This window comes from Neopelma chrysocephalum, unplaced genomic scaffold (assembly GCF_003984885.1).
Source record: "Neopelma chrysocephalum unplaced genomic scaffold, ASM398488v2 Primary Assembly neopelma1_187, whole genome shotgun sequence".
NCBI classification, from domain to species: Eukaryota; Metazoa; Chordata; class Aves; order Passeriformes; family Pipridae; genus Neopelma; species Neopelma chrysocephalum.
In genome coordinates, this window is record NW_020897849.1 from 1,459,666 (window position 1) to 1,483,147 (window position 23,482).

At 50.9% G+C, this 23,482-nt stretch overlaps 1 protein-coding gene across 3 annotated transcripts in view; it reads left to right on the plus strand.

Moving 5' to 3' along the window:
* Window positions 1-20,489, plus strand: part of PODXL (podocalyxin like) — a 46,981-nt gene extending 26,492 nt beyond the window's left edge. The window contains exons 2-9 of one of the 3 annotated variants that reach the window (XM_027702469.1): window positions 2,843-3,703; window positions 5,819-5,982; window positions 7,111-7,194; window positions 12,696-12,852; window positions 13,711-13,769; window positions 13,872-14,042; window positions 15,550-15,606; window positions 16,921-20,489. In XM_027702469.1, the coding sequence (XP_027558270.1) occupies window positions 2,843-3,703; window positions 5,819-5,982; window positions 7,111-7,194; window positions 12,696-12,852; window positions 13,711-13,769; window positions 13,872-14,042; window positions 15,550-15,606; window positions 16,921-17,115 (1,748 nt within the window). In that variant the 3' untranslated portion in view covers window positions 17,116-20,489. The remainder of the gene's footprint in view (window positions 1-2,842; window positions 3,704-5,818; window positions 5,983-7,110; window positions 7,195-12,695; window positions 12,853-13,710; window positions 13,770-13,871; window positions 14,043-15,549; window positions 15,607-16,920) is intronic. The other 2 variants (XM_027702470.1, XM_027702471.1) reach the window with 2 other exon arrangements.
* The last annotated feature ends 2,993 nt before the right edge of the window (window positions 20,490-23,482 follow it).

The following is a 23,482-nucleotide window of genomic DNA, read 5'->3' on the forward strand; positions in this document are numbered from 1 at the left end:
ATCCATCCCCCTCCATGGCTGCTCACCACTTCCAAGTAGGAGTGTGCTAACTCCTCAAGTTGCTTAAATCCCACTTAAATCACTGGTCCTGGCTTAACTAAGAAGAATAAATTGGTCTTTTAACATCTCTTGACCTTAGCAAAGAGAAAAACTAGGAGTGGATGGAGAAAGATAAAACACCAGTAAGTTTTGTGGGCATCAACTTGAGTCTTGGTTCTTCTCCCCATTATTTTTTTGGGCACTGTCACCCTGTGCACCTCAGAAGAGGCCCTGCTGGCACCCCAGCCAGGGCAAGCCTGGAGGATCCCACCAGATTTCTGCATCCCTTGCTTTGGGCTTTTGTCTCCATTTCCAGTTTAAAGTGGTAAAAAACTATCTGCAGCTCCCCAGGTCGAGACGGGGAAGTGCTGGGGTAGGGATCCTGATTTCTTGGATCACAAGGTCCCAGCTGGCCACCAGGCCTGGCCCAGAGGCAAAGCATGGTCCCTTCTCTTGTGGACAGGGTTGAATGGAATTGTCTCTCTGACCTCTCTTTGGTGCCTGTGCTTTCTACCTCTCTGGGATGGGGCTGTGGCATGAAGAGGAAGTGAGAGCAATGGGTGATTTCCTCTTTGCTTCCAACCCTTTCTTTATTTACATCTCTTTTATGTATTGTTTCTATGTTTAGGGAATATTTTTGCTTTACCTCTTTTGTTATCAGCAAAGTTTTACACCCTATTTATGGGACAGACCCATTTTGTGGCTCACTGGGTGCCTGGTCTCTCTCTAGTGATGGTGCAGCCATCACTGAGGATTCAGATTAAAGGCACACAGGTTGATAATACAACTGAGGAGGTGGGTAGATCAAAACTCCCTCCTGTCTTTGGCACTTGGGGTTTATCTGTCAGATCCCTGTGCTGGTGTTTTACTTCCTTACCTTTCCTTCTCCTGCAGACAGTGGTCAGCCTATAGGAAATATGACTTATCTCCACAAAAGCTCTTTTCCTGCAGATATAATGGAAATGTTCTCTCACAAGCCAAGTGTTTCCTAAAATAATTCATGCTGCTAGTTTCAGTTAAATTCGCATTTTAATGGTGTTTTCAGGAATGGGAATGGCTGCTCCCAGAGGCTGATGGGGAAACAGGAGTAGGAACCGTGTTTCAGGAGGAGGTCTGCACTTTTATGGAGTGACAGGACAAGGGGGAATGGCTTTAAAATGACAGAGGACAGGATTAGATGAGGTATTAGAAAGAAATTCTTCCCTGTGAGGGTAGTGAGGCCCTGGCACAGGTTGCCCAGAGAAGCTGTGGCTGCCCCATCCCTGGAAGTGTTCAAGGCCAGGTTGGATGGGGCTTGGAGCAACCGGAGATAGTGGAAGGTGTCCTTGCCATAACAGGAGATTGAAACTGTATAATCTTTAAGGTCACTCTAAACCCAAACCATTCTCTGACTCCCCTGAAATGGTCAGGCAGTTGTATTAGCAGATCATTACAGGTCCCTTCCGACTGAAATCTCCTCTCCTCTCCGAACCTCTCCAAACCTCTCCGAACCTCTCCTCTCCATTTCATGGGACCTCAAATCTGTTGCAGCCTCCCCACCCCAAATCCCACTCCCCGGGTCCTTCTCAAACATAACTCTGCCACGCCAGGTCCTGACATGGTGGGGTTAAATTTTCCCGTCAGAAACTTGAGCTTTCATCAGGCCCTTGACACACAACCAGTGCTAAAGGGCAGGTTCTGTGAGAGCAAATCCTGTGCTGTTGTGCCGACGCAGAGGAACGAAGCAGATCTCTGGAGAGCAGCATTAGGCTGCAAATGAGATCTTGGAAATGTGTCTCCTGTTTGGGAGGGTTGGAAATAATGTACAGATGCTTCATGAAGGAAAAAAAATAGCATTCTTCTGTACAGTCACCAAATGGAAGACCTCTCCCCCCCCCAAATCAGGTTGTTGCCTTGACTCCAGACAGATCCATGGGTAAAGTGGCTCAGTGCAGCCTGCGGTTCCTGAAAGGTGAAATATTGGTCAAACCTTTCCTGGGGTGAATGTGAGCAAGAGCCCAGAGTTGGTGGTTACCACATGGAGAAATTACCTCTGCAGCAGTTGATGGAGCTCCTGCAGTGATTACAAACAGAAAAATAGACCCAAGGTTTTATATTGGTCTAGTAGGGAAAGTACCACCTTTTAGAGCTGTGGGATGTTGCAGAGCTCTCTGCTGTCAGAGAGTTCTCTCTTGTCAGGAAAGCTGTCCTTCAGCTGGATCCCTCGCTGAGAAACAGCTTCATCATTTAAGAACTCAAAGTATTCTTCAGAAACCAACCATAGATCTCCTTATGTGGGATAATGGGAGGTAGTTGGTTGGACTCGATGATCTTGGAGGTCTTTTCCAACCTTAATGATTCTATGATTCTAAGTGTCACCTAATTTATCATCACCACTTCAGGGATGTGAGAGACCCTCATAATAGGGTTGGACAAACACACTCAGCACATTCCTTGCTGGCCCCTTATAAGGGCTGGATCTGCTTCATTTTGGGAATCACTTGCAGGGCTTTGCATAGAAGCTGGTGGACCTGCCACGTTAGAGAGATCTGCCTTCTGGGAACCAGCAGGTCTTGTCCTCCTGCTCACACTTTGAAGTCCTGTGAGTTTGACTACGTTTGTCATGGAGGTTCCTCGGGTTTCCTCCTCACAGTGATACCAGAATGTGGAATTTGATATGAGTTCAGAGAGCACGAGGCAAGCCCTGAGTGAATGACTCAGGGTTTATGGGCAGCATTTACTTGTACAAATACCTGTTCTGGGTGGAAACCAAGGACAGTTTCCTTAGTTCACGGTTTATCTTGGCATTTTTACTTTTCTGCAGGTGCCAGCTGTGAGGATGATCCTGCAGGTCCAGACGGAAGTGACACCATCACCACGACCACAGCCACCAGCAAGGCACAAGTGACCACCCCCACAAGCAGTGCAGGAGACGCACCACCCGAGCCTAAATCACCCACCACAGTTCAAACGACCACCACAACAGCGAAGCCAGAAAACCCTGCACCCTCTTCCGCATCACCCACCACCGCTCAAGGCACCACCGCTGCAAACACTCTGAGAACCACCCCATCCAGCCCTGCATCGTCACCTACCACAGTGCAAGCGGCCACCACCACCACCAAACAGGGAAACCCAACACCTGCCCCCACCACATCACCCCCCAGCTCCCAGCAGGCCGGCTCTGCAGCCAGCTCTGGAGCATCCACGGGCAGCCCTGCTGCAGCCCCCGCTGCTGCCGAGCAGCAGACTAGTCCTACAGACAGGTCGGGAAGCTTGGGGACCACCACTACTGCAAACCCTGTCCTCACTCATGTGAGCAGCCCTCCAGCCACCCAAGGAGGTTTAGGGGCTGCTGCCACATCCAGGTCAGACGCTCAGGGAGGCCAGCCTCCGGATCATTTGGCCAGTACCACTGAGAGCACCGGAGTCCTGAGCAGCAGCTCTGCCCTTGGCCCCAAGGACCGTACCCCTTTTTCCACACACGTCACCAAGCAGCCTCATTCTTCTTCCAGTTCTCCAGTCCAGGACCTTGCCTCTTCCACCAGACCTGGAAGCACCAACACTTCTCTCACCCCTTTAAGTGGATCTCTGCCCTTCCCCACCAGTAAAACATCTCCGACTTCACCACCTGGCAGCATCCACAAGAGCCCTGAGGCAGCCACCACGCTGACTCCTGGAGCAGGTACCAGAAGATGAGAACCTTGATTTCTTGTGCTGGGAGGCCCTTTTGTGGTCTTTGCCTACCCTGAACACCTCCTGTCATTATGGGGTGTCATCACCTTGTATCATTTTAGGACTTCCCAGCGCAGTTGTCTCTGTGACACCCTTGTATTTAGGTCCCCGTTGCCGTCGGCAGAGGTCGAGTCAATGCAGTCTGTGAAACTCAAGGCAAGAATCAACTGGCAAAGTGTTGGCTGTGGCTTTTGGATGGACTAAACAGTGCCCAGGGCACCATCAACTGCAGTGACTCGATCTCCAGTGACGGCAGACGGCAGCGATGGGTTCAGGGGTGGGGACTGACACTGCAGAGCTGGTGAAACAGTCTGACAGCCCCCGGAATGTTGAGAGCAGGAGATCCCTAGTGCAGCTGACAGCTTAGTGAAGGCTGTCTGGGCATCCACAGCAAATGAGCTTTAGATGACTAAGGAGATTTTGTGGCTAAACTCTGAGTCTACAACCTCTAAAAGAGTCTAAGCACTTGGGGAGGACATTCTTCACTGCTGCGGGAGGGGTTTGGCTGCTGACTTCTGTCTGAGCAGCATTAGGAGTGTCCATGTGGTGTTCAGGATCTTGCTGAACATCATTAATACTTTTTCTCTGGATCTCTAGAGCTTTACAGAGTCATGTTAGTTACAAATGCCCTGCTGAGGCACAGCTTAGTGTCCCCCTTGGCATTTTCTCTGGTAGCATTCCCAGGGAAGGAGTCAGCCTGTGGGAGTGTGAGGGCTCCATGGAGCCTTCCAGACTTGGCTGGGATTGTGGGGTTCAGCTCCCATTTGGCTCTGAATAAAAGCTATGATGACACTGAAGCCCTTCATTATTTTCCCCTGGAGAATGTTGTTCTTGAACCAATTTCCAGTTACCTGGAATAAAGAAGCCACTCTAAAACCATCTCCATCCCCGTCAGCTCTTGGCATCACTGAATGGGCCAAGGTCTTAATGCAAGACCATCTTCACTGGATGCATCCAAGTCATGTTTTGAGCATTTTAGCAGCCATAAGGAGGTGAAATGAGTATCATCATGAAGGATGTTTCATTCCCCTCCTGCTCCACAGGACTGCTCTTCATTAAAGGATGATATATGAAAATATGTTAATTCAAATTTGACCTCAAGCATTAAGCCTGAAGAGGTCTAAAAAACACTTTATATTTAATAACTAGGTAAGGGAATGCAAGGGAAACAGATGGCTTTGGAATTAATTCTCTCCTGGAGCCTTCAGAATGTGTCTGGGAGAGAAATATCCCTCATCTTTTCTGTGGAAGAGGCAGGAGTCCCAAAAGCAAACAGGCTGTGAACATCCTGTGGCATTTTATTTCTCTTTGTCACCATTTAAGGATCAATTAGGAACCCAGGGATGAAGATTCACATCTTCAAAGGGAACTGGGGAGGCAGGAGGCTGCTATGCTCCTTGCACTGCTCCCATTGCACAGATAATTCTAAGATGCTCCAGACCTTTACAAAATCATCTGAGGTCCCTCAGATCTCAGGTGTCTCAGACACCTGCATGGGGTTGGTAGACATGGGGCTTGTGCCCTTCTGGAGTAACACCCCAGGCTGTCTCACTTAGCACCAGGCACTACTTCTAAACGTGTCCCCCTGGACTTCTTCCATGGAGGTGCAGCCAACAGAGGTTGTGGCACTTCATTCCCTCCTAATGGAGGTGGTTGGGAAATCCTGGGTAGCCAGGTCTACTACCTCTGTTGAGGAAACCTTCGTGGAAGACACCCCAGATCAAGCGAAATGAGGGTCATCCCATACTTCTTTTTTAGGTGATTACCCAGCTACCCACACACAGCCATCACAGCCTTTGGGTTCAGCTCTCCGAACGCTCTGATGTGTTCCAGCAGCAGAAAGTAAAATCAGGAATTATATTCTTTCCATATCGAAGTTAATCTAAAAAAAAAATAAATTAAAAGGAGCAACCCAAAGCCTCTCCAAGCTTTGACACAATGATCCTCAAGGCAGGGCTGGAGCCGAAAGCTTATTTTCAGCTGATCCCCAACAGAGCTGTGTCAGCTGTATCCTCTGTACCGTAACAGTGTCTCCCTGCTTGTTTTTTTTTTTTGGTGCATGTAGAGGACTCAGACCAGAGAAGCCACGATGTTGGACCTACATCAGCCAAACCCACCAGTGCCTCCCGGGGCCCTGACAGTGCCCAGCCATCCCCCCCAGCCCCAGGGGACCACACAGTGCCCAGCAGTCCTGGCCACCAGCACCCGAACACTTCTTTCCAAAATGAGGTAATGACACCTATGGGAAGGTGGGCACTCTGTAGCACCTTTAAAGGTCATTTAGTCCCATCCCTTTCTCCTGTAGCTTCCCAGTGAAGAGACAACAGAGGATGGAGGTGAAGGGGAGCATGTCCAGAGAAGGGAAAGGAGCTGGGGAAGGGAGCAGCTGAGGGGGCTGGGGAGGCTCAGCCTGGAGAAAAGAAGGCTCAGGGGGCACCTTCTTGCTGTCTACAACTCCCTGACAGGAGGTTTTAGTGATGTGGGGGTTGATCTCTTCCCCCAGGTAATAAGTGACAGGATGAGAAGAAATGGCCTCAAGTTGTGTAAGGGGAGGTTTAGATTGAATATTGAGTAAAAAAATCCTCTCTGAAAGGGTGGTCAGGCTTTGGAACACCCTGCCTAGGGTAGTATTGGAGTCCCCATCTTTGGAGGGATTTAAAAGCCATGTGGATGCGGCACTTGGGGACATGGGTTAGTGGTGGCCTTGGCAGTGCTGGGGGAATGGTTGGACTGGATGATCTTAGAAGGCTTTTCCAACCTAAATGATTCAATGATTCTGAGATTATGGTCTGGGTGTTGAAGAGGGAAAAAGTGAAATTTGGGAAGAAGGGAAGAATTATGGAGAGCAGAAGCTGCCTTGGTGTGAACTTGGATTTGATGAGAGGGCAAAGATCACAATTCAGCATAAACAGCACATGAATGATACCAGCAGAAAGTGGTTTGGGAACTTAGGGGGGATCTCAAAACACAATTCAGGATAACCAAAGCGCTGGGAAGGTGGGAAGGGGATCCTGTTTCTGGATGATCATCTTTTGTGGGGCTGGGCTGCATCACAATCTGCTGGCATGGATCTTCCTACTCCCCATGAAATTCCTGCTTTACCCCATACTGCAAATCCTAGGCCTGGTCTGGGAAGGGCATTAGCAAACATTCCATGGACAATTGTGTCAGGCATCTGTGAAAACCCTTTCCACATGTAAAGGGCTGAGTGAAGGGCTCCTGGGCCTGTCTTGTGTCCATAAAATGGAGCAGAGATTTTGCTGGGATATCTCCTGGCTTGGGGCAGTTAAATCAGTGACCAGCTGTCCTTCCAACCTTTCCCAGCCGTTGAGAGTTGCTTTTCTTTTGTCTTTCCAGGTCATCTGTAAAGATGCTAAAGGTGCACCTGTGGAGGTGCAAAACAACTGGCTCACCATGTATCTGAAAGAAGCCAAAACCTGTGTAAGTACCACCTTTTTGGACTTCTATGGAGGATTAGCAGCTGGGTTGTGACGGGAGATCAGCTGCTGCTCTGAGCACGTGAGAAAATGCTCAGAAATGAGAGTAATTTCATCAAAATAAGATGCGACCAGTGTAAAATGGTGAATGCAAACCCACGCTCAGCAGTGTCAGCCAGTGGGGGATGTGGCAAGAGAAGGGGCCCATGTGGTTTTCCTCAAGCTGAAGGACCAGCTGAGCCCACAGAGGTCTTACAAAAAGTTAAATGGGAAATTTTAAAGGGTAAATCTTTCCCTATGCAAATCCTGACAGGAGAACTTTTTGCCTTAACTGAGGGGCAGAAATTTTGTTCCAAAACCCAAGAAAGAAATGTGGTGTTCCTCCAGAGTTGCTGTGTAGTTGGTGAGACCTTGCAACCTCACACTGGGATAGGGCAGCATCCGACTGCAGAGCAACTGGGAAGCACTGGAACCTGGAGTTTGGGATTCACTGTGCTCCTTGATGCTGTATCAGCTCTCACAGAACCCTAAAGTGAGAGCAAAAAACTCCATTTCATTTGGTTTGGACCCTGTACAAGACCAAGGAGTAGCAAAATGTAGTGCCAAGGCTGGAGACAGGCAAGCCCAACACAAGTCTGCACACCAAGACCCCTTTTGGTAGGTGGGCACTGTCTGCTGGTGTTCCTGAGGGATATCCACCTTCAAAATGGTTCTTGTGGAAACTGTGAGTCTCCTGTATTAGGAAAGACACAAAATACTGATAACTTCTAAATTGGATGAAGTTTTAGGCTGATGATAAAGGGGAAGAGACACTACTTGGCTGGTGAGGTCCTGAGTTGTGGGTGGGGCTCAGGGGTAGGTTTTGGCATTATAATGCCCTGATTTCTGGCAGTTTAAGCATCAGGAAATTGGCATTTCAGGGATGTGGTCACAGGCTGTGCCATGGGCAGGGACACCTTCCACTATCCCAGGTTGCTCCAAGCCCTGTCCAACTTGGGCTTGGACTCTTCCAGGGATGGGGCAGCCACAGCTTCTCTGGGCAACCTGTGCCAGGGCCTCCCCACCCTCACAGGGAAGAAGTTCTTCCTAATATCTAATCTAAATCTCTCCTCTTTTAATTTAAAACCATTTCCCCTGTCCTCAGTCTTCACCAAGTGAAGCCACACTGTTTATAAAACCCCTTGAGACACAGGCTGAGACGAGCACAATCATTCCTGCTGACCACAGCAGCTCTGGAAATTCCCTGTGCCTTGGTGGTGGCCCTGCCTGGCTGCCCTGGAGAGGGCTTGGACCTCCTGACAGCACCCACGGTGCTCATGGAGGGGGGGAAGCACCTGCTTCTGCTGCCATCTCATGGTCACCACCTTCCTACTTGGGCTGCTGCTGGCTGGAAGTGCTCCTTGCCCACACACCCACAGCAGTGATGGTGTTCTCAGTGTTGCTGTCAAGGCTGAGGATGACTCCAAGGGGGGACCTTATTACCACGATGCCCCAGTTTCTCCTGGGACCACCCCTTTCCCCCTGCAGTGCCTGGACGTGGCTGCAGGTTTCATGTTGGGAAAGCTTCTCATCAAATTTTATACTGAATATAGAAAAAAATATTTAATCGGATTGACAAAACCCAGTTTTGGAGCCTGAGATTAGTTATGAACGTGCTGGTGTTTAATGCTTCCCTCTTCCTTGTGGGTACAGTTATGGAGCTGCTGTCCTTCCCATGGCTTTGCTGGAGGTTTTTTGGAAGCACTGGTGAGTTAGGGAGTGGGCAAACATCTCAGCTTGGCCTCATCCATCACTCCTCTGTGCCCACTCCATTGGGCAATGGAGTGTTGGAGCTGGTGAGCAGCGAGTCCCTCATCCCGTTTCCCTTTGATTCCTCTGGGTGTAATAATGAGCCCAATCACTGTTAGTACAAAACGCCAATTATGCCTCAAAACAGCCACAGAAAGGCTCCAAAGGTGCATCCTCCCATAGCAGCGCCCTCCTGGGCTGCCAAAACAACTCCCATCAACCTTCCACTCGTTGGATTCCTGAAAATTGTGACCAGTTCTCTGCCTCCTCAGCGGAGCAGATAACAGAGAAATGGCACTATCCGGCTTCCCTGCTTTGTAGGCCCTGGTAAACACATCCCCAGCCAAATCCTGACAGCAAAGTGAAAAAATCCTTTGCATTTCACAGCCCGTGGGAAAACAGGAAAGTGTGTGCTATAAGGAGAAGTGGCTCCAGAAATGGCTCCAATCCTGAGCCAGAGTTGGAGCAGCATTGTACTGAAAATTCAGATCCAGCAAGAAACCAGGGCAGCATCAAGGGCAACGTGGGGGACCAGTGGTGGGGGACATGTCCAGATCACACGTGGCAAGGGAGAAGGCACTGCAGCCACTCACCCCATGTCTGGGCTCGTGGGGCAGCAATGTTGATGCAAAGACCCCAGCAAACAGTTGGGACTGAACCCAGGAATTGTGGACGTTTTGCCCCATCACACCTCAGTTTCTCCAGCAAATTTAAAAATAAAAAGGAACTCAAACTATAAATAATAAACAAAAGCCAATTATACAATTGGTACCACTTTGTGGATCAAATATATTTTATGGACTGGTTGGTTCCCTGCATCCTTCCTCTTCAGGTGATGCTTTGAACCAGCCCTGAACAGTTTGGTCCATGTTCCCCCATCCTCTCCTTCTCCTTCCTTTGATTAGAGCAGGATCTCAATGGGTTTTTTAATAAGGCTTATTAGCTTGATGCTTCACATTCCCCAGAATGCCTTTTCCCAAGGACTGGCTGTCAAGTGTATTTTCAGTTGGGTTTTTCTTGGCTGCTTGAGTAACTCCCTCCTTGGAAGAAGAGATGGATGTATGGGTCAGTGGATGTATAGATGGGTGTCCTGCTCCTCATCCCAGCCCCAAAATGAGTCAAGTGAAGCAAGAGGTGATGATGTCAGAGGTGGCTGGTGCAGCCCGAGCTGTGGTTGTGCCACATGACCCTGTGGCCACTTCCCAGGGAGTCACTGGTCCTCCTCCATCGTGTCCCCCACCGGGTCGTGGGTGTGCCCAGGGAGCTGAGTCGGTGGATGCTTGGGAGAACCTGCTGCAGTGGGGGTTGCAAAAGCAACAGCAGGAGCACCTGACCTTTACTGAGGGAATTTCTGTGTGACACCCACCAGTCTGGGCACAGCGGGACATTCCCCGGAGCAGGTGGAGGGACCCCCTGACCGAGGAGGGTCGTGGTCCCCCTCGCCCTGTCCAGCTGGCGGGGGTGGTTTGTTGACTCAAGTGCTGTTACCTCATTCGGGGATGTTGGTTTTAGGTCCCCGCCAGTGTGGGAACCGGATCCGAGCTGCTCGGCAGCGCCTCTCAACTCCGGCCAAGGAATGCGAGCGGGGAGGGGAGAGCTGCCAGGGCATCCCTGCCGGCTCAGCGGCCTTACCCTGCCCCTCTCCAAGCCTGAAAAGGGTCAGTCCCTCCAGTTCAGCCTCGAGAGGGGTTCCCAGTTCAGCCTCGGAAGGGGTTTGGACACCGCTCACCAGCCGGCAGCGAAGTGGTTTTGGTGTTCAGTTGCGTTTTAGCCTCGCATCCAGTTTCCTCTCCCACCCAAGAAAAAAAGCATTTTTAAAGCCTTTTTTTTTTCCCCCCACAGGGTGGTAGGGAGAGAAGAGGGTTATTAAGGGCTGGGGGAATGCAGAGCTGCGGGGGAAGGAGGATGCAGGGAGGCAGCAGGGGCTTTCCCTGCCTCTGCCGAGCAGAAAGCGCTGCACAGCCAGGGATTGATAAACCTCAGGACATTCCAGGCGTAGGAGCAACACCCAGCGTCCAGACATGATAAAACCACCGCCACGACCAAGCCACAGCCCCCTCCTCCCTGTCCTGTTGGGAACCAGCTTTCTAGGGAATGCCACCCTGCCTTGCTGCCCCGGAGGCAGGTTTCCCACGCAGCTCTTTCCCCAGGAATGCACCCGGGATGGTACAACTCCCGAGAGGCCCCAGGGAGGTTTCTCCCGGTGCGAAGTGAAAGGACAGGCGAGGTTCCCAGGGACAGCCGGGGCCTCACGGTGCTGAGCTCACCCCCGCACTGTACCCGGGGCCGGCCTTCCGCCCCGGCAAGTGCATCCTGTCTCCACTGACTGCTTCCCAAATATTTAGATAAGATGGGGTGAGATTATGTGCCTTCCTCGGCCGGGCAGCTCCCGGTGCAGCAGGCGGGATGCTGCCGGCCACCAGTGGTGTTGGAGAGAGAGGGGAAGGTTTGGGGGGAATGGAGCTGGCAGGAGCAGAGCCTTTCCCATCCAGTCACCTCGTTTCAGCGTGGATTGCGGAGTTTTACTCGCAGGACTCTGCAGGCAAGACCTTGTGCACGAGCACCTGTGCACGAAGGAGCTGTATATGCAGCACGTTCCATACAGGACCTGTGGAGGCCAGGTCTGTGCATGGAATCATAGAATCATTAAGGTTGGAAAAGCCCTCCGAGATCACTGAGTCCAACCACTAACCCAGCACTGTCAAATCCAACACTAAACCATGTCCCTCAGTGCCACATCCACACTTTGGGATCTGTGCATGCCGAGGGTGATGGTCTCTAGTGAGCTCCCAGCTGCTACAAAGCGCTGAGCAGATACAAAAAGCCTCAGGAATATCTTAGAGGGAGCATGGGCTCCACCTACCCCTCTATCACCCCTCTAGCACTGACCAGGATGGTCCCCCCAGGGATGCTCCAGTTTGCCCAGAGAAGCTGTGGATGCTCCATCCCTGGAAGTGTTCACTGCCTGGTTGGATGGGACTTGGAGCAACTTGGTCTAGTGAAAAATGTCCCTACCCATGACAAGGGCATGGAACTAAATGATTTATAAGGTCCCTTCCAACCCAAACCATTCTGTGATCCATTCTGTGATTCTATCCAGAAGCAAAACACTGTCTCTTGCTCTTCCCCATGGAGCAGTCGGGAAGCTCTAAGGAGGACAGGGACCCATGTTGGTGGGGACAGATGGTAGAAATGCAGGTGGCAGAACAGCTGAAGATGCCTGTGGGGGAAAAGTGGGGCTGCACAGCCCTGCCCTGCTCCCACTGTGGCCCCTCAGCCTCCCCAGCCACCCCGCCCTGCTTCCCTCAGGGACCTGCTATTCCTGTAACGCCAAAGGCTGCGGCTCGCAGATAAGGCTGGTGCAGGGCCCCGGTGAGGAACCGCAGCCAAGAGCTCGGCTTCTTGTAAAGAAACTACTTTTAAACTTTTCCTGTTCCCTGGGAGGGCCGGCAGCAGCCGGGCAGTGCAAAGGGATGAGGGAAGATCACAGAATCACAGAGAGAATTCGGTTGGAAAAGACCCCTGAAGTAACTGAGTCCAACCTGTGACCAAACACCACCGTGTCGACTAGACCATGGCACTGAGTGCCACATCCAGTCTTCCCTTGGAGGGGTCATTCTTAAAAGATGGGACATCTCCCATCGCTGCTGAAGGGGTGAGGTGTTCCTGGGCAGTCCCTGGGTGGGGGGACAGTGCTGACCCTCGTTGTCCCCACAGGCCGAGTGGAGGACGGCGAGCGCCAACGTCTCCTTCTTCGAGAGCTTGTGCTCGACGGGCCGGCACACGTTCAACGCCAGCAGGGAGGGCTGCACGGTGACACTGCTGTCCCACGAGCCACAGTCCCAGCGCTGGGATGTGCAGGTGGTCCTGCACCGTGAGTATGACCCCACCCTCCTGCCCGGAGTGGGACTGGATGGGACTGGCACTGGGGACCCTGGCATGGGGATGCAGGTGGAGGCTTGGCAGAACCCTCAGGTCTGGTGGAGCTTGGCCAAGGGGCTCCGTTCCTCGGGCTGCCCCATCCCATTGGCTCAGAAGACACCAGAAATGAGATTTTCTCTCCAAGGAAGGCACCAGATCCCTCTCCCATCCACGATGCCTAAAGGCGGGAAACCAGTCTCCAGGATGAAAAATTCCTCCCAAGTGGTTAAAATCCAGTGCCCAGTTCAAATCCTTTCCTAAGGGACCACAGAGGGGAGTTTCTTGCCCATGTCACAGCCCTTTGGGGAAATCCATCTCAGCCCTGGGATGCCCAAGTGTTGCTTTAGGACCAGGGTGCCAGGCAGATGGAGACATCCTGCTGCTGTAACACGAAGGGGAGGAAGGCCTGAGCTCCATCCCTCCCTTCCTCATCATCAGGGCAACCTAACCAGGCATTAGGTGGGGAGTCCAGCCTCCAGCATCTGACCTGAGGCAAGGCAGCCAGGCACTGGGGACTAATCCTGCACTGCTCTGGCATGGCCTGAAGGAGCTGGTAACAGTCCCTCATTGGCCTTGCTCATAAATCACCCACTGGAGATGCCCAGAACCTCCTGGGGCTGGGGGATGGTGGGGACTGGGGGTTGTCCCCCTTCCAAGAGATCCTGGCTCCTTGTCTGGCTGTGAAGAACCTAAAAGGGTTGGCTTCATGACCACACATCTCCAGAAAGAGGATCACCCCACGGACCAGGGGATGGTGGCACAACCTCGCCCCCCCTGCCTTGTGCTCATTGCAGCCTCTTTCTCCCCCCAGTCCCTTTGCACCCTGAAAACATCCTTGAGGAGCTGGAGAGGAAGGACAAGTTAGAGCAGGTGAGTGTGTCCCTGCTCAGGGCACAGCTTCCCCATGGCACCCCGAGGTGCGTCGGTGGGTGGGTGGCTCCAGGGCCTGACCTGTCCCTTGTGTGGTGGCAGCTGGGCATCGGCATCGCCAACGTCACCAACGACAAGATGGAGAGGGAGGCGATAATCGACGAGTTCAGCACCCCCCTGATCATCACCATCGTCACCCTGGCCGGCTCCCTGCTGCTCATCGCCGCCATCTACGGCTGCTGCCACCAGCGCTTCTCCCAGAAGAAGGACCAGGTGAGGTGGCAGGGGGTGGGACGGGTATCCCGGGACCTTTTCATCCCCCTCAGGAGATGAGGATCACCAGTGTTGCCGTCTCTGCTGGTGGAGACATCCTGGCTCGCCCAGTGGGCACCACCTTTGCTCAAGGGATGCCCAAGTGCTGTGGGTGCTCCTGAGGGGCAGGAGCTGCTTCTTTGAGGGGGGAAAGGAGCCAGGATGAAAAGCAGGAATAGGAGAGGCTGGGCACCCATCCCTGCTGCCATCCAGGGCACAGCACAGCTGGGCAGCACCCTTGGGTCATAATTTTGACAAGAAAGGCTTTCTCAACCCAAAACCCCCCTCCAAAACCACCTATACCCCCCCAAAAAAAATTCTTGAAATACTTTTATGAATAGTGGGTGCCCAGAATCACCTCGATGCCTTCCCAGGGGTGCCAGGGAGCTCGAGGCTGTGTGCAGGGCGGGAGGGAGGAAGGAGAACGTCCACAGGAGGGCATCAACCCTGCACAGCTCAGCCTTTGCAAGAGCTGGGCCAGGGCCAAACCTCAGAGCAGCAGCAGCAGGATTTAAGGAAGAACAGGACATGGAAAATGAAAATAATGTAATTTTTATCTCAGGAAGCAATTTTAGGTGATTTTAGTGCAGCATCCACCTGCAAGGACTGGCCATTCCCACACCCTGCGGCACCAGCACCAAGGTTTTCATTGGTCCCAGCTGCTCTTGCTGAGGATTCAGCTCCAGAACAGAGAAAAACAGAAAGGGAGGAAAAAAAATAATGATAAAATCAAATTATGTAATCAGGGTAAACCATCCTCCCAATGAAGAAGCAAACCCCTGCATCCTACTTCAAGTCATTTCCCCCCAAACCAGTTCATCCTTCCTCAGGGATCCCAAACTTTGCCCCACAGGGATAAGGCAGCCTTTGCTTTAGATACTTGCAGTGTAAAGGAGGTGAACACAGGAGGCAGGGAAGAGCAAACCAACACCAGCATCAGAATTGCCTGTACTTACAAGGCTTGATTTTTTGAGAAAAAAATGGGGGAGGATGCAGGACCTCAAGAGATGCTTGACCTGCAGTGTGGTCCCCCTGGGGTTTCATCATCCCTTGGATGAAATCTCCCTGGCTGGGGTGAAAAACATCCCAGCAGGGACAGGGAGCAGTATAACAACTCTTGCCCCATATTGCTCAAAAAACAGGTAGAAAGAGGGTATTTTTAGCGATGGGAATGTGTGTCCCTCAAATATCCTGGTGCAGAGGAACAGGTACCAGTCCCAGTTGGATGTTCCGGAGGTAAATTCCCACCAGGCACCGGGTAAAGCAGCGCCACCAAAGCAAGGGATGCGAGTTCCGAAAATCAAACACATTTCTCCTTCCTGGCTTTGTTTTTGGGTGGTTTATTTTATTTTCCTCCTGCTTCGTTTCCAAAAATGATTTGAAAGTTTTTTTTTTTATTTTACTTTTTTTTTTTTCTCCAACCTTCCCTCCCCTCCTCCCTCTGTTGTTTTCCCTTGGAAATACCCAGCACATCCACCCTGATCTCCCCGGGTTTGATGATGGACATGTGGCCCTGATCTTTAATGTGAGTTCCAACACAGGGGTCGGAGGGGCGGGAGCTGCATCCATAACACCCCCAGCTCTCACCTCCGGCGCTTGGTAGGGTCCAGTAGCTTTTAACAGGACTAAAGCCTACTAAAAGCCCAGCTTAAAATCCCCCTTGCCCTTGCTGCATGGCCAGGGGGTGCCTTGCCACGGCGGGAGAAAGCGCTGCCCGAGCATCCATCCATCATTCTGGGGGCTGGACCAGCAATCCCACAGGGAAGCAGCCCCTGGGAGAGCCCAGGTGTGTCCTCTGCTTTCCACCCCACCGTCCCTGCCCACATCTCCCCTGCCATGAGCGACCCAGGGGACCCCCAGCAGCGCCTCTGCAGCCCCTCTGCCAGTGCCAAGCCCTGCAGTTTTCCTTCATCATCCCTTTCCTTCTCCATGGATTCCCTCCCACGCCTGTCTCCTGACATTTACTAGGAGCACTGTAATAGATCGAGCTGTAAATCGAGGCAGATTTTAACAGGGGTGCCCACTGAGAGCTTTACATTCCCCAGAGAGGGCTCACTAAGGATTGCAGTTCCCCACTGAATCCTTCCAGGGAAGGATGGGGATGAAGGACCCACTAAGAGCCCTGCTGTCCCAAAAAGGGCTGACCAAGGACTACAGTTCCCCACTGAATCCCTCTAGGGAAGGACAAGGATGAAGGAGCCCAAGTGGATGCAAAATTAGGGTAGGCTGGGGGTCTGCCAGGGGATGAAGGGCTGAGTCGGAGCCTGAAGCACATCAAAGGACCAGGGTGATCAAGTGCTTGATTCCATCATTCCCTGCTTGGTTTCCACTGAGCTCCAGGATGAGGAGGGATGATGCTTAGGGAGGGGCAAGAGCCAGCACCTTCTGCAAGGTGGGAGCTGCCCCTGGGTCAAGGAGGAGAATAATAATAAAACAGCTAAAAAGGGACAAGGTGGGAGAAAGGGGAGAGGAAGAGCAGAGTTGAGTTAGGCAGGCAGGAGTTGGGATGCAGGGTTGGGGCAAGGCAGCAATACTCAACCTCTTCCCAAGGTCCTGAGTGGACCAAGCTGAAGCTGGCAGCTGCTCCTGGAGGTTTTCCACATGTCTCTGGCTGCTCTTTCCTCCCTCCCATCATTAGCAGAGTCTCTCTCTTGCCAGCTCCATGCTATCCCCTCGCTGCCCCCCAGCCTCAATCTCACTGTGAAAGTCTCTATGTGTAGTTATATAAAGCTATAGGGGCAACTGTCACGGCTGCCTGGGGGGTGACAGCCCTGAGGTGACACTCACAGCGTGGCCAAGGTGTTTTCCAGTGGGGTTTATGGGTTTTCTTTTCTCGTAGCAGCGCCTGACCGAGGAGCTGCAGACCATGGAGAACGGCTACCATGACAACCCCACGCTGGAGGTGATGGAGACCTCCTCCGAAATGCAGGAGAAGAAGGTGAACCTCAACGGTGAGCTGGGAGACAGCTGGATCGTTCCTCTCGACACCCTCATGAAGGAGGACCTGGAGGAGGAGGAGGACACGCATTTATAGGGTGCAGAACACGATCAAGCAAAAAACGACCACCACTCTCCCCCAAAAAACCCCTTAATCCTTCTACACACGCACACACAGCTCCAAAATAAGGCAAAATCCCCCCCCCCAAAAAAACCCAGAAAATCCCTTAATGAACTAATCATGGCCCCTTGTGCCACCACGTGGGTTGCAGGACGGAAGAGGAAGGGGCGTAAGACACCTCTGGGGCATATCAAGTCAAGACACTTTGGTGGCCACATCAAGGCAAGCATCCTCCACCCCCCACCCACCTACCACACCAGAACTGAACAGCCATGGGCAAACAGGGTGGCTTTGCTCCTGAAGAGCTGCTGGTGTCTCCTCCCATCCCACGTCCGACCACGCCAACCACGTCCTGCAGCTACCGAGAGACTCAAAACTGAAGAGAAACAAAGCAAACAGGATGGGAGAGGGAGAAAATCCAACAGCAAACCAGCAGCTGGCAACTACAGCTCAAAAACCCCTCTGTTTAGTCATCACCCTGCCCTCCCCAACACCCAGGTATGGAGTGGAAAAAGGTGGAAAAACCCATTCTTTTTGAATCCAGTTTCCATCCTTTCCCCAGAAACTGCCGGCTAAAACGCACAAGAGCCCCTCGCTGTGCCGTGGGCAGGTGGATGCATCCGGACCCAGCAGGATGGGAGGGATGCAGCAGTGCCAAGTGATGCTCAGCCCTGTCACCCAGGGCTGTGGAACAGATCCTGCACCCACGTGGAGACCAAGACGGGTGCAGCAGCTTCTTGTATTGACTGAATGAGATAGGGAAGGAGAGGAAAAGGAGTAATTCCTTGAGTTCGTCCCTCGTGGGAAGGGTGTGGAGATCAAGAGCGATGCCAGGCATAATGTTGGGGGTTTCGTGGTGCAGGAGGCCACCTCTGGTGCTGCATTTCCCTACAGAAAGGTCAGTTGCCTTCCAGGAATTATGCAGCAGCACCTCATGGCCTTCACCCATCCTGCAGGAGACCGTGGGTGATGTGCCCCACCGTGGTTTGTGATTTTTGTGCTCATGTTTTCCTGCCTGAGCAGCAGAAGAGGTAAAGGAGCAGCAGAAGAGGTAAAGGAGCAGCAGAAGAACAAGCCAGGCAGCCTGGTGGCATTCAGGGTTTTCCACCTGTAGAGCCCTTGGTGTTTCCTCCCCTTGAGGTTTGTAAGCTCAGCCCAAGCTCTGAAGCTCTTCCTCACGAGCCAGTAAAACAACAGAGACCTGCAAAGCAACTTCCAGCACAGCAGCAAGGTTGGGACTGAGCTTTGTCCTGCAGCCCTTGGTTTGTCATCCAGGTCTCCCTCTGCTGAAGTCTGTAGAGGGGAAAAGAAACCCATGGCTGGACTAAGGTTGTTTCTGGTTTTCTGCTCCCCATCACAGCTCCTGAGTGGCTCTAAAAGGATGGGGAGAGTTTCACACCTTTGCACTGGTGCTGGTGAAGCAGCTCAGCCCTGGCAGAGTCAGGGATCCATCCTCCAGCACACAGGAAAGAGAGGAGAGAACCAGAAGGTCACTTGGGTGAGCACACTTCCCACCAGGAGGACGGTGGTTGTCCCAAGCCCCCTGCAAACCAGAGGAGCTGCAGAGAAGAGCAGTGTCCAAGCACTGCCCTCCCTCTCCCGTTTGCCATCAACTGTGCACTCATCACATGCACAACAGGGAGATTTCCTTCGGGCTCTGCCACGACTGGGATCCGCTCCCATGGCTGCCCTGAATGAGGGGAAAAGCAGAGCCAAGCAATGGGAAGCTTGGAGAAATCAGGTCGAGTTGGTCCTCGGGAGTACTCAGGAAAGAGAGGGTCGGGGTGGTTCTCTCAGCCCCAGGACAGGCAGAAGACACAAGAGGCTCTTCCCCCTTCTCTCCTGCACTGAAGGGCAGAGTCTGAAGTGTTCAAAACCTTTCTATTTTTGTATGTAAATATTCCTGCTATTCATTAGCGATGTATCCTGCACACCTCACTTACCTGTGCACTGCACTATGGGGAAGTCATTTTGGAGGGGAGGGGAAATAAAAGTTAAAATAAATACCAAAAAAAAAAAAAGAAAGAAAGAAAGGAAAAGCTAAAGGCCAGCCTGGTAGGGCATCAGAATTTGACACGAAGCAGGAAAACACCTCTCACCCAGGTAACCCTGCGCCACGGCTTTGTCCCTGCTCTGGCAGCATCAAGTTCAGCTCAGTAACGTGGCCACAAGGCTCAGAGAACTGGTCTGGGTATCCACAATAGCTTCCATGAGTGTCTTGGCTTCCCAGCTGCCCTGAGAGACGAGCAGCAGGTCGGTGACCTCACCTTTCTGTCCTTCCCAGACAACAAATACAGCAAAAACATGGGGCAGCAGCAACGCCGTGGTCGCAGGGGCTGGTGTTCCATGAGGACACCCCTGGCAGGGCATCTCCAGGCAGTTGGGCTTTGGCATGTGCCTAAAGATTCCCCCTTCCCAGCAAAGAGATGCTGAAGTGCTTTAATGAATCAGGTCCAAAGACTTTCCAGAAGAACCCTACAAAGGCTTGAGATCAAGTAACCTTAAATCTTTCCGAGCAGAGACCAGTGAACTGCTCAGCAAGTGCTTATAGTGATTTATATTTGAATAGGAATTGTACATTTATTTATTTTTCCAGACACCATATTTTTAAACCACTAATATTTTATAGTAGATTTTCCTTCCCCTATTTAAAGAACTATTTCCACAGGAAAAGAAAACAGTACCTTTTTTTTTTTTTTTTATGTTGAGAACATTCTTTTTGGAAAACAAAAAAAAAATCAGGTAGGAAATGCAGCAATGAGCATCTTTGGCCTTAACCCTTCCCTTTGTAGCTGTAGCCATAATTGTTAGACCAAAAATAATAAATAAAGGCATTTCCTCCCTCCCTGCCCCTCCTCCCTTCCCCACGCTCCTCTTCTCTCCCCCAGAACAGCTTTAACATCTGACACGTTGTACAAAGAGATTATTGCTCTTACCTTTGGGAGAGAGTTTTACAAGCAGCTCAGAGGTCCTTGCAAGAGACTTTTCTATTTTCAGATTCACAAGGAACGTGTAAATACTTTAGGACCATTTTATCTCCCGCTCTCAGTGCCATGACCCAACTGATGAGGTTGAAACTGTGACTGTTGCCTACAGAAGACACACAGAAGTCATAATCCATAAGGGACTGGAGAAGGAAAACCTAATTCCCAAGGTGGCTACCTGTTGAACCTTGCACATATACTAGAGCTCTTATGTACTGTGTAGCAGCATCTCTCACGGGGACAGGAGTCTGATTTACACTGGAATTTACTGAGGAACTGGATTGTAGAGATTATTCTTGCATTTTCCTACAAATATATTTTGAAAGCATCATGTATTTCTGTCAATAAACATTCTTATGTAAAAGACTCGTTTCTTGGCTGAGTGAGAAGGGGGTGGGCAGGGCTTGTGCTCCAGAGCCACAACCTTCTGCTCTGCAGATGTTATATGGGAAGGCACTGAACCAGCAGGAGCAAAACCAACCCAGACCTTCATGGTAGCCAGCCATGGAAAAACTCGTATTTTTTCCATGCAGGAGTAAGTATGATAGTGGTGGAAAACCTATCTTAATTTATAAAACAGATGACTCAGAGGGGTGGGATGCTGGGTTGATGTGAGTGAGGGCAGCCCCACCACAGCCAGAGCACTTGTTTGAGCTGTGGGTGCCTTCAGGCTCACGGAGGGAAGGGAGAGGGAGCTCATCCTTATTTCTGCATTACATCCCAACTCAGTCCTGGTCTGCAGCCTCTCCTCACTCTCAGGTCAGGCTGTGGAGGAGGGAGTCAAACCTCACATCTGTAAGCCAGGAATGGCATCACTCGAGGGCAGCAGCAGCAGCGTGGGCAGTTCATCTCTATTTGCCTTCAAGTGCCCAAAATAAAACATTTTGTTCCAGGTTAAGTTTCTGCTCATGTAAAGAAGAAAAAAAAAAAAGGATTTTGGTTTAAGTCAAATATTAAAAATCAGTGGTTTGCAGCAGCCTATATTCTAACTCCGTGTTCCTCCTCAATAAAAGTTGTTGTAAATGTTAGGAACACACTGGATTTATGGGATACTGACTCTGCTCACCAGTGATGTCAGGGAACAAGGCCAGACATAACGCACCACTGGTTTCACAATTTCTCCACCACTACAAGACCTTCACGGACATTTTTCCATTCTCAGAAGTAATATGTGAACAAACAGACCTTAAATAAACACCCTTGCTGGCATATACATTTTTATTAAGAAAAAAATGAACAAAATACATTCTCTCCTTATGTACATTACATACAACATAACTACATTGGTAGATATTCCTCGTGTCACTCATTCATTTATGTACAGCATGGGGCTCACACACCAACCCAGAAATCATCAAAGATGATTTATGCCAAGGAAGAAAATTAACACTCCGGGCTGAACAAAGATCATCCGTAAAGAAAAGGGCGAGATGGGGAATCACCAGAGCCCAGGAATGATTCCTGTAACCACCATGGGATCAACACAGGACTAGTCAATATATTTAACTTGCCTATTGAAACACATGAGCAGCTCACAGTGTTCATCACCCCAGAGATGCTCCTTCCTAGCCCAAGGCTGTCCACACCCCTCAGCTCAGCTCTCCTGTGCTCAGGTGTCTGAGACAACAACTGCAGGACAGACACCAACGGGAATTCAGACAGACACCAGAGGCTGCAGGATTGCTGTAGAGAGGCAAATGCTTCAAGCTGGCTGCCAAAACAGAACAAAAAGGGCCAAACTGTGGACAGGGAGTGGACACTCACACTTCCAGCACTATGTAGAGATAACCAGCTTTCAGGGACCACACACGGGAGTAGAGGACGAGCTAATGAACACTGAAAGTCCAGACAAACAAACCACCACAGAGTACATTGCTACCATCAGAGTAGAAGCAACAGCTCAACAAACAGCCAAAAGACCCACCCCAGCCAGGTGATGGTGCCCAGCCAGCTCACTGCTGTTTGATCCCAAGCTTTCCAGATCCTGTCTATGCTACCAACTCACCCAAGACGGATCATGGCAACAGTTCCAAAGGGAGAAGGTTTAACAAAGCTCAGTACTCCAAAATGAGACACGGTGCATCTCAGCATCTGAATACACAAAATGCACACCACCACCAGCCCCACAAGGATGGGAATGTCATCTCCAATTAACAGGGAATGAGCCCGCAGACTTTGATTCTCTGCCCCTCAGCAAAGTGGTCTGTGCAGTTCGGGGCCTCCAAGACTCAAGACTCCCATAAACACATTTGTTTGTATAATTAAGCTCATTTCTCTGGTTTATGGTCTCTCCACCGTCCCCTCATTTCCTGCTGTGGAGGAGGGTGTGCTGGAAGAGAGCAGAAAATACAGCTCTGGCAAATAGTAACAGCTACTAATAACAAGGGGCTTGTTTTCTTTTTCAATACCCAGCACAGCAGCTTCTGAAGTGAAAAGTGTTTCACACATCTAAACATCAATGGGAGGGAGGGGAGGAGGGATAGGAATGATGAGGGAGAGATGAAGGCAATATTCCCTCACCACTGCAAGTTTGCATTCCTGGGGACCACGGCAGACAAGAGAGGAAACCAAGTCAGCAACACAATAGTTTTCCATTTTCTCCCTAAGAGCTGAATTTTTTGTCAAAACCTCAAAAAAAAACCCACCAAAAAAACCCCAAAAAACCAACCCAAAAAACTTTTCAGCCTCTAAGTGGTTTCTTTAAGGAACAGACCCTGTTCACATGCTGCAGCACTTCTCTATTTAGTGAAACACTGAGTAATTGATTGAATCCCTTGGTTACTAAGTCAGGATATTTAAAGTGTATTTTCTTATCACTGGGGAGAAAAACCTATCTGCTGGCATTTGGGATGTGGAGATGACTGCAACCACCGGAGCCACTGTTGTGGTCTGGCCTCCCCCCACCACATTAATTAAAAAGCACCTGATCTCCCTTAATCTCACTGGCAGCTTTCATTAGAAAGCTCAGAACACGTTTAGGTTTTAACAATCTCTTAAGGCAGCCAGAGCTAATGGTGCTGTACCACCTCTGGGCTGTGGGAGCAGGGTTAAGCCCATCTGGCTTCCTTGACATCACTGTGGAGGGACTGGGGAGAGAGTAAAATCTGTATGAGTCTCTCTGGTGTCCTTGGGGTGGAGGGGGCCAAGCTCAAGGTGAAGCTCCAGGACTCCAAGATCCTGGTATTGCATCACTTCCACTGGAAAAAGAGCCAGGGAATCCAGCTTACATGAAAAAATCAGGTGTAAACAGCAGAACTACTTGTTAAAGAGTCTTCAAAGTCCTTCCACAAAGACAGACCACATCTTACACACCTACTCACATGAGCCACTGCTGTATTATCCCTAAGCATCTTTCTCTT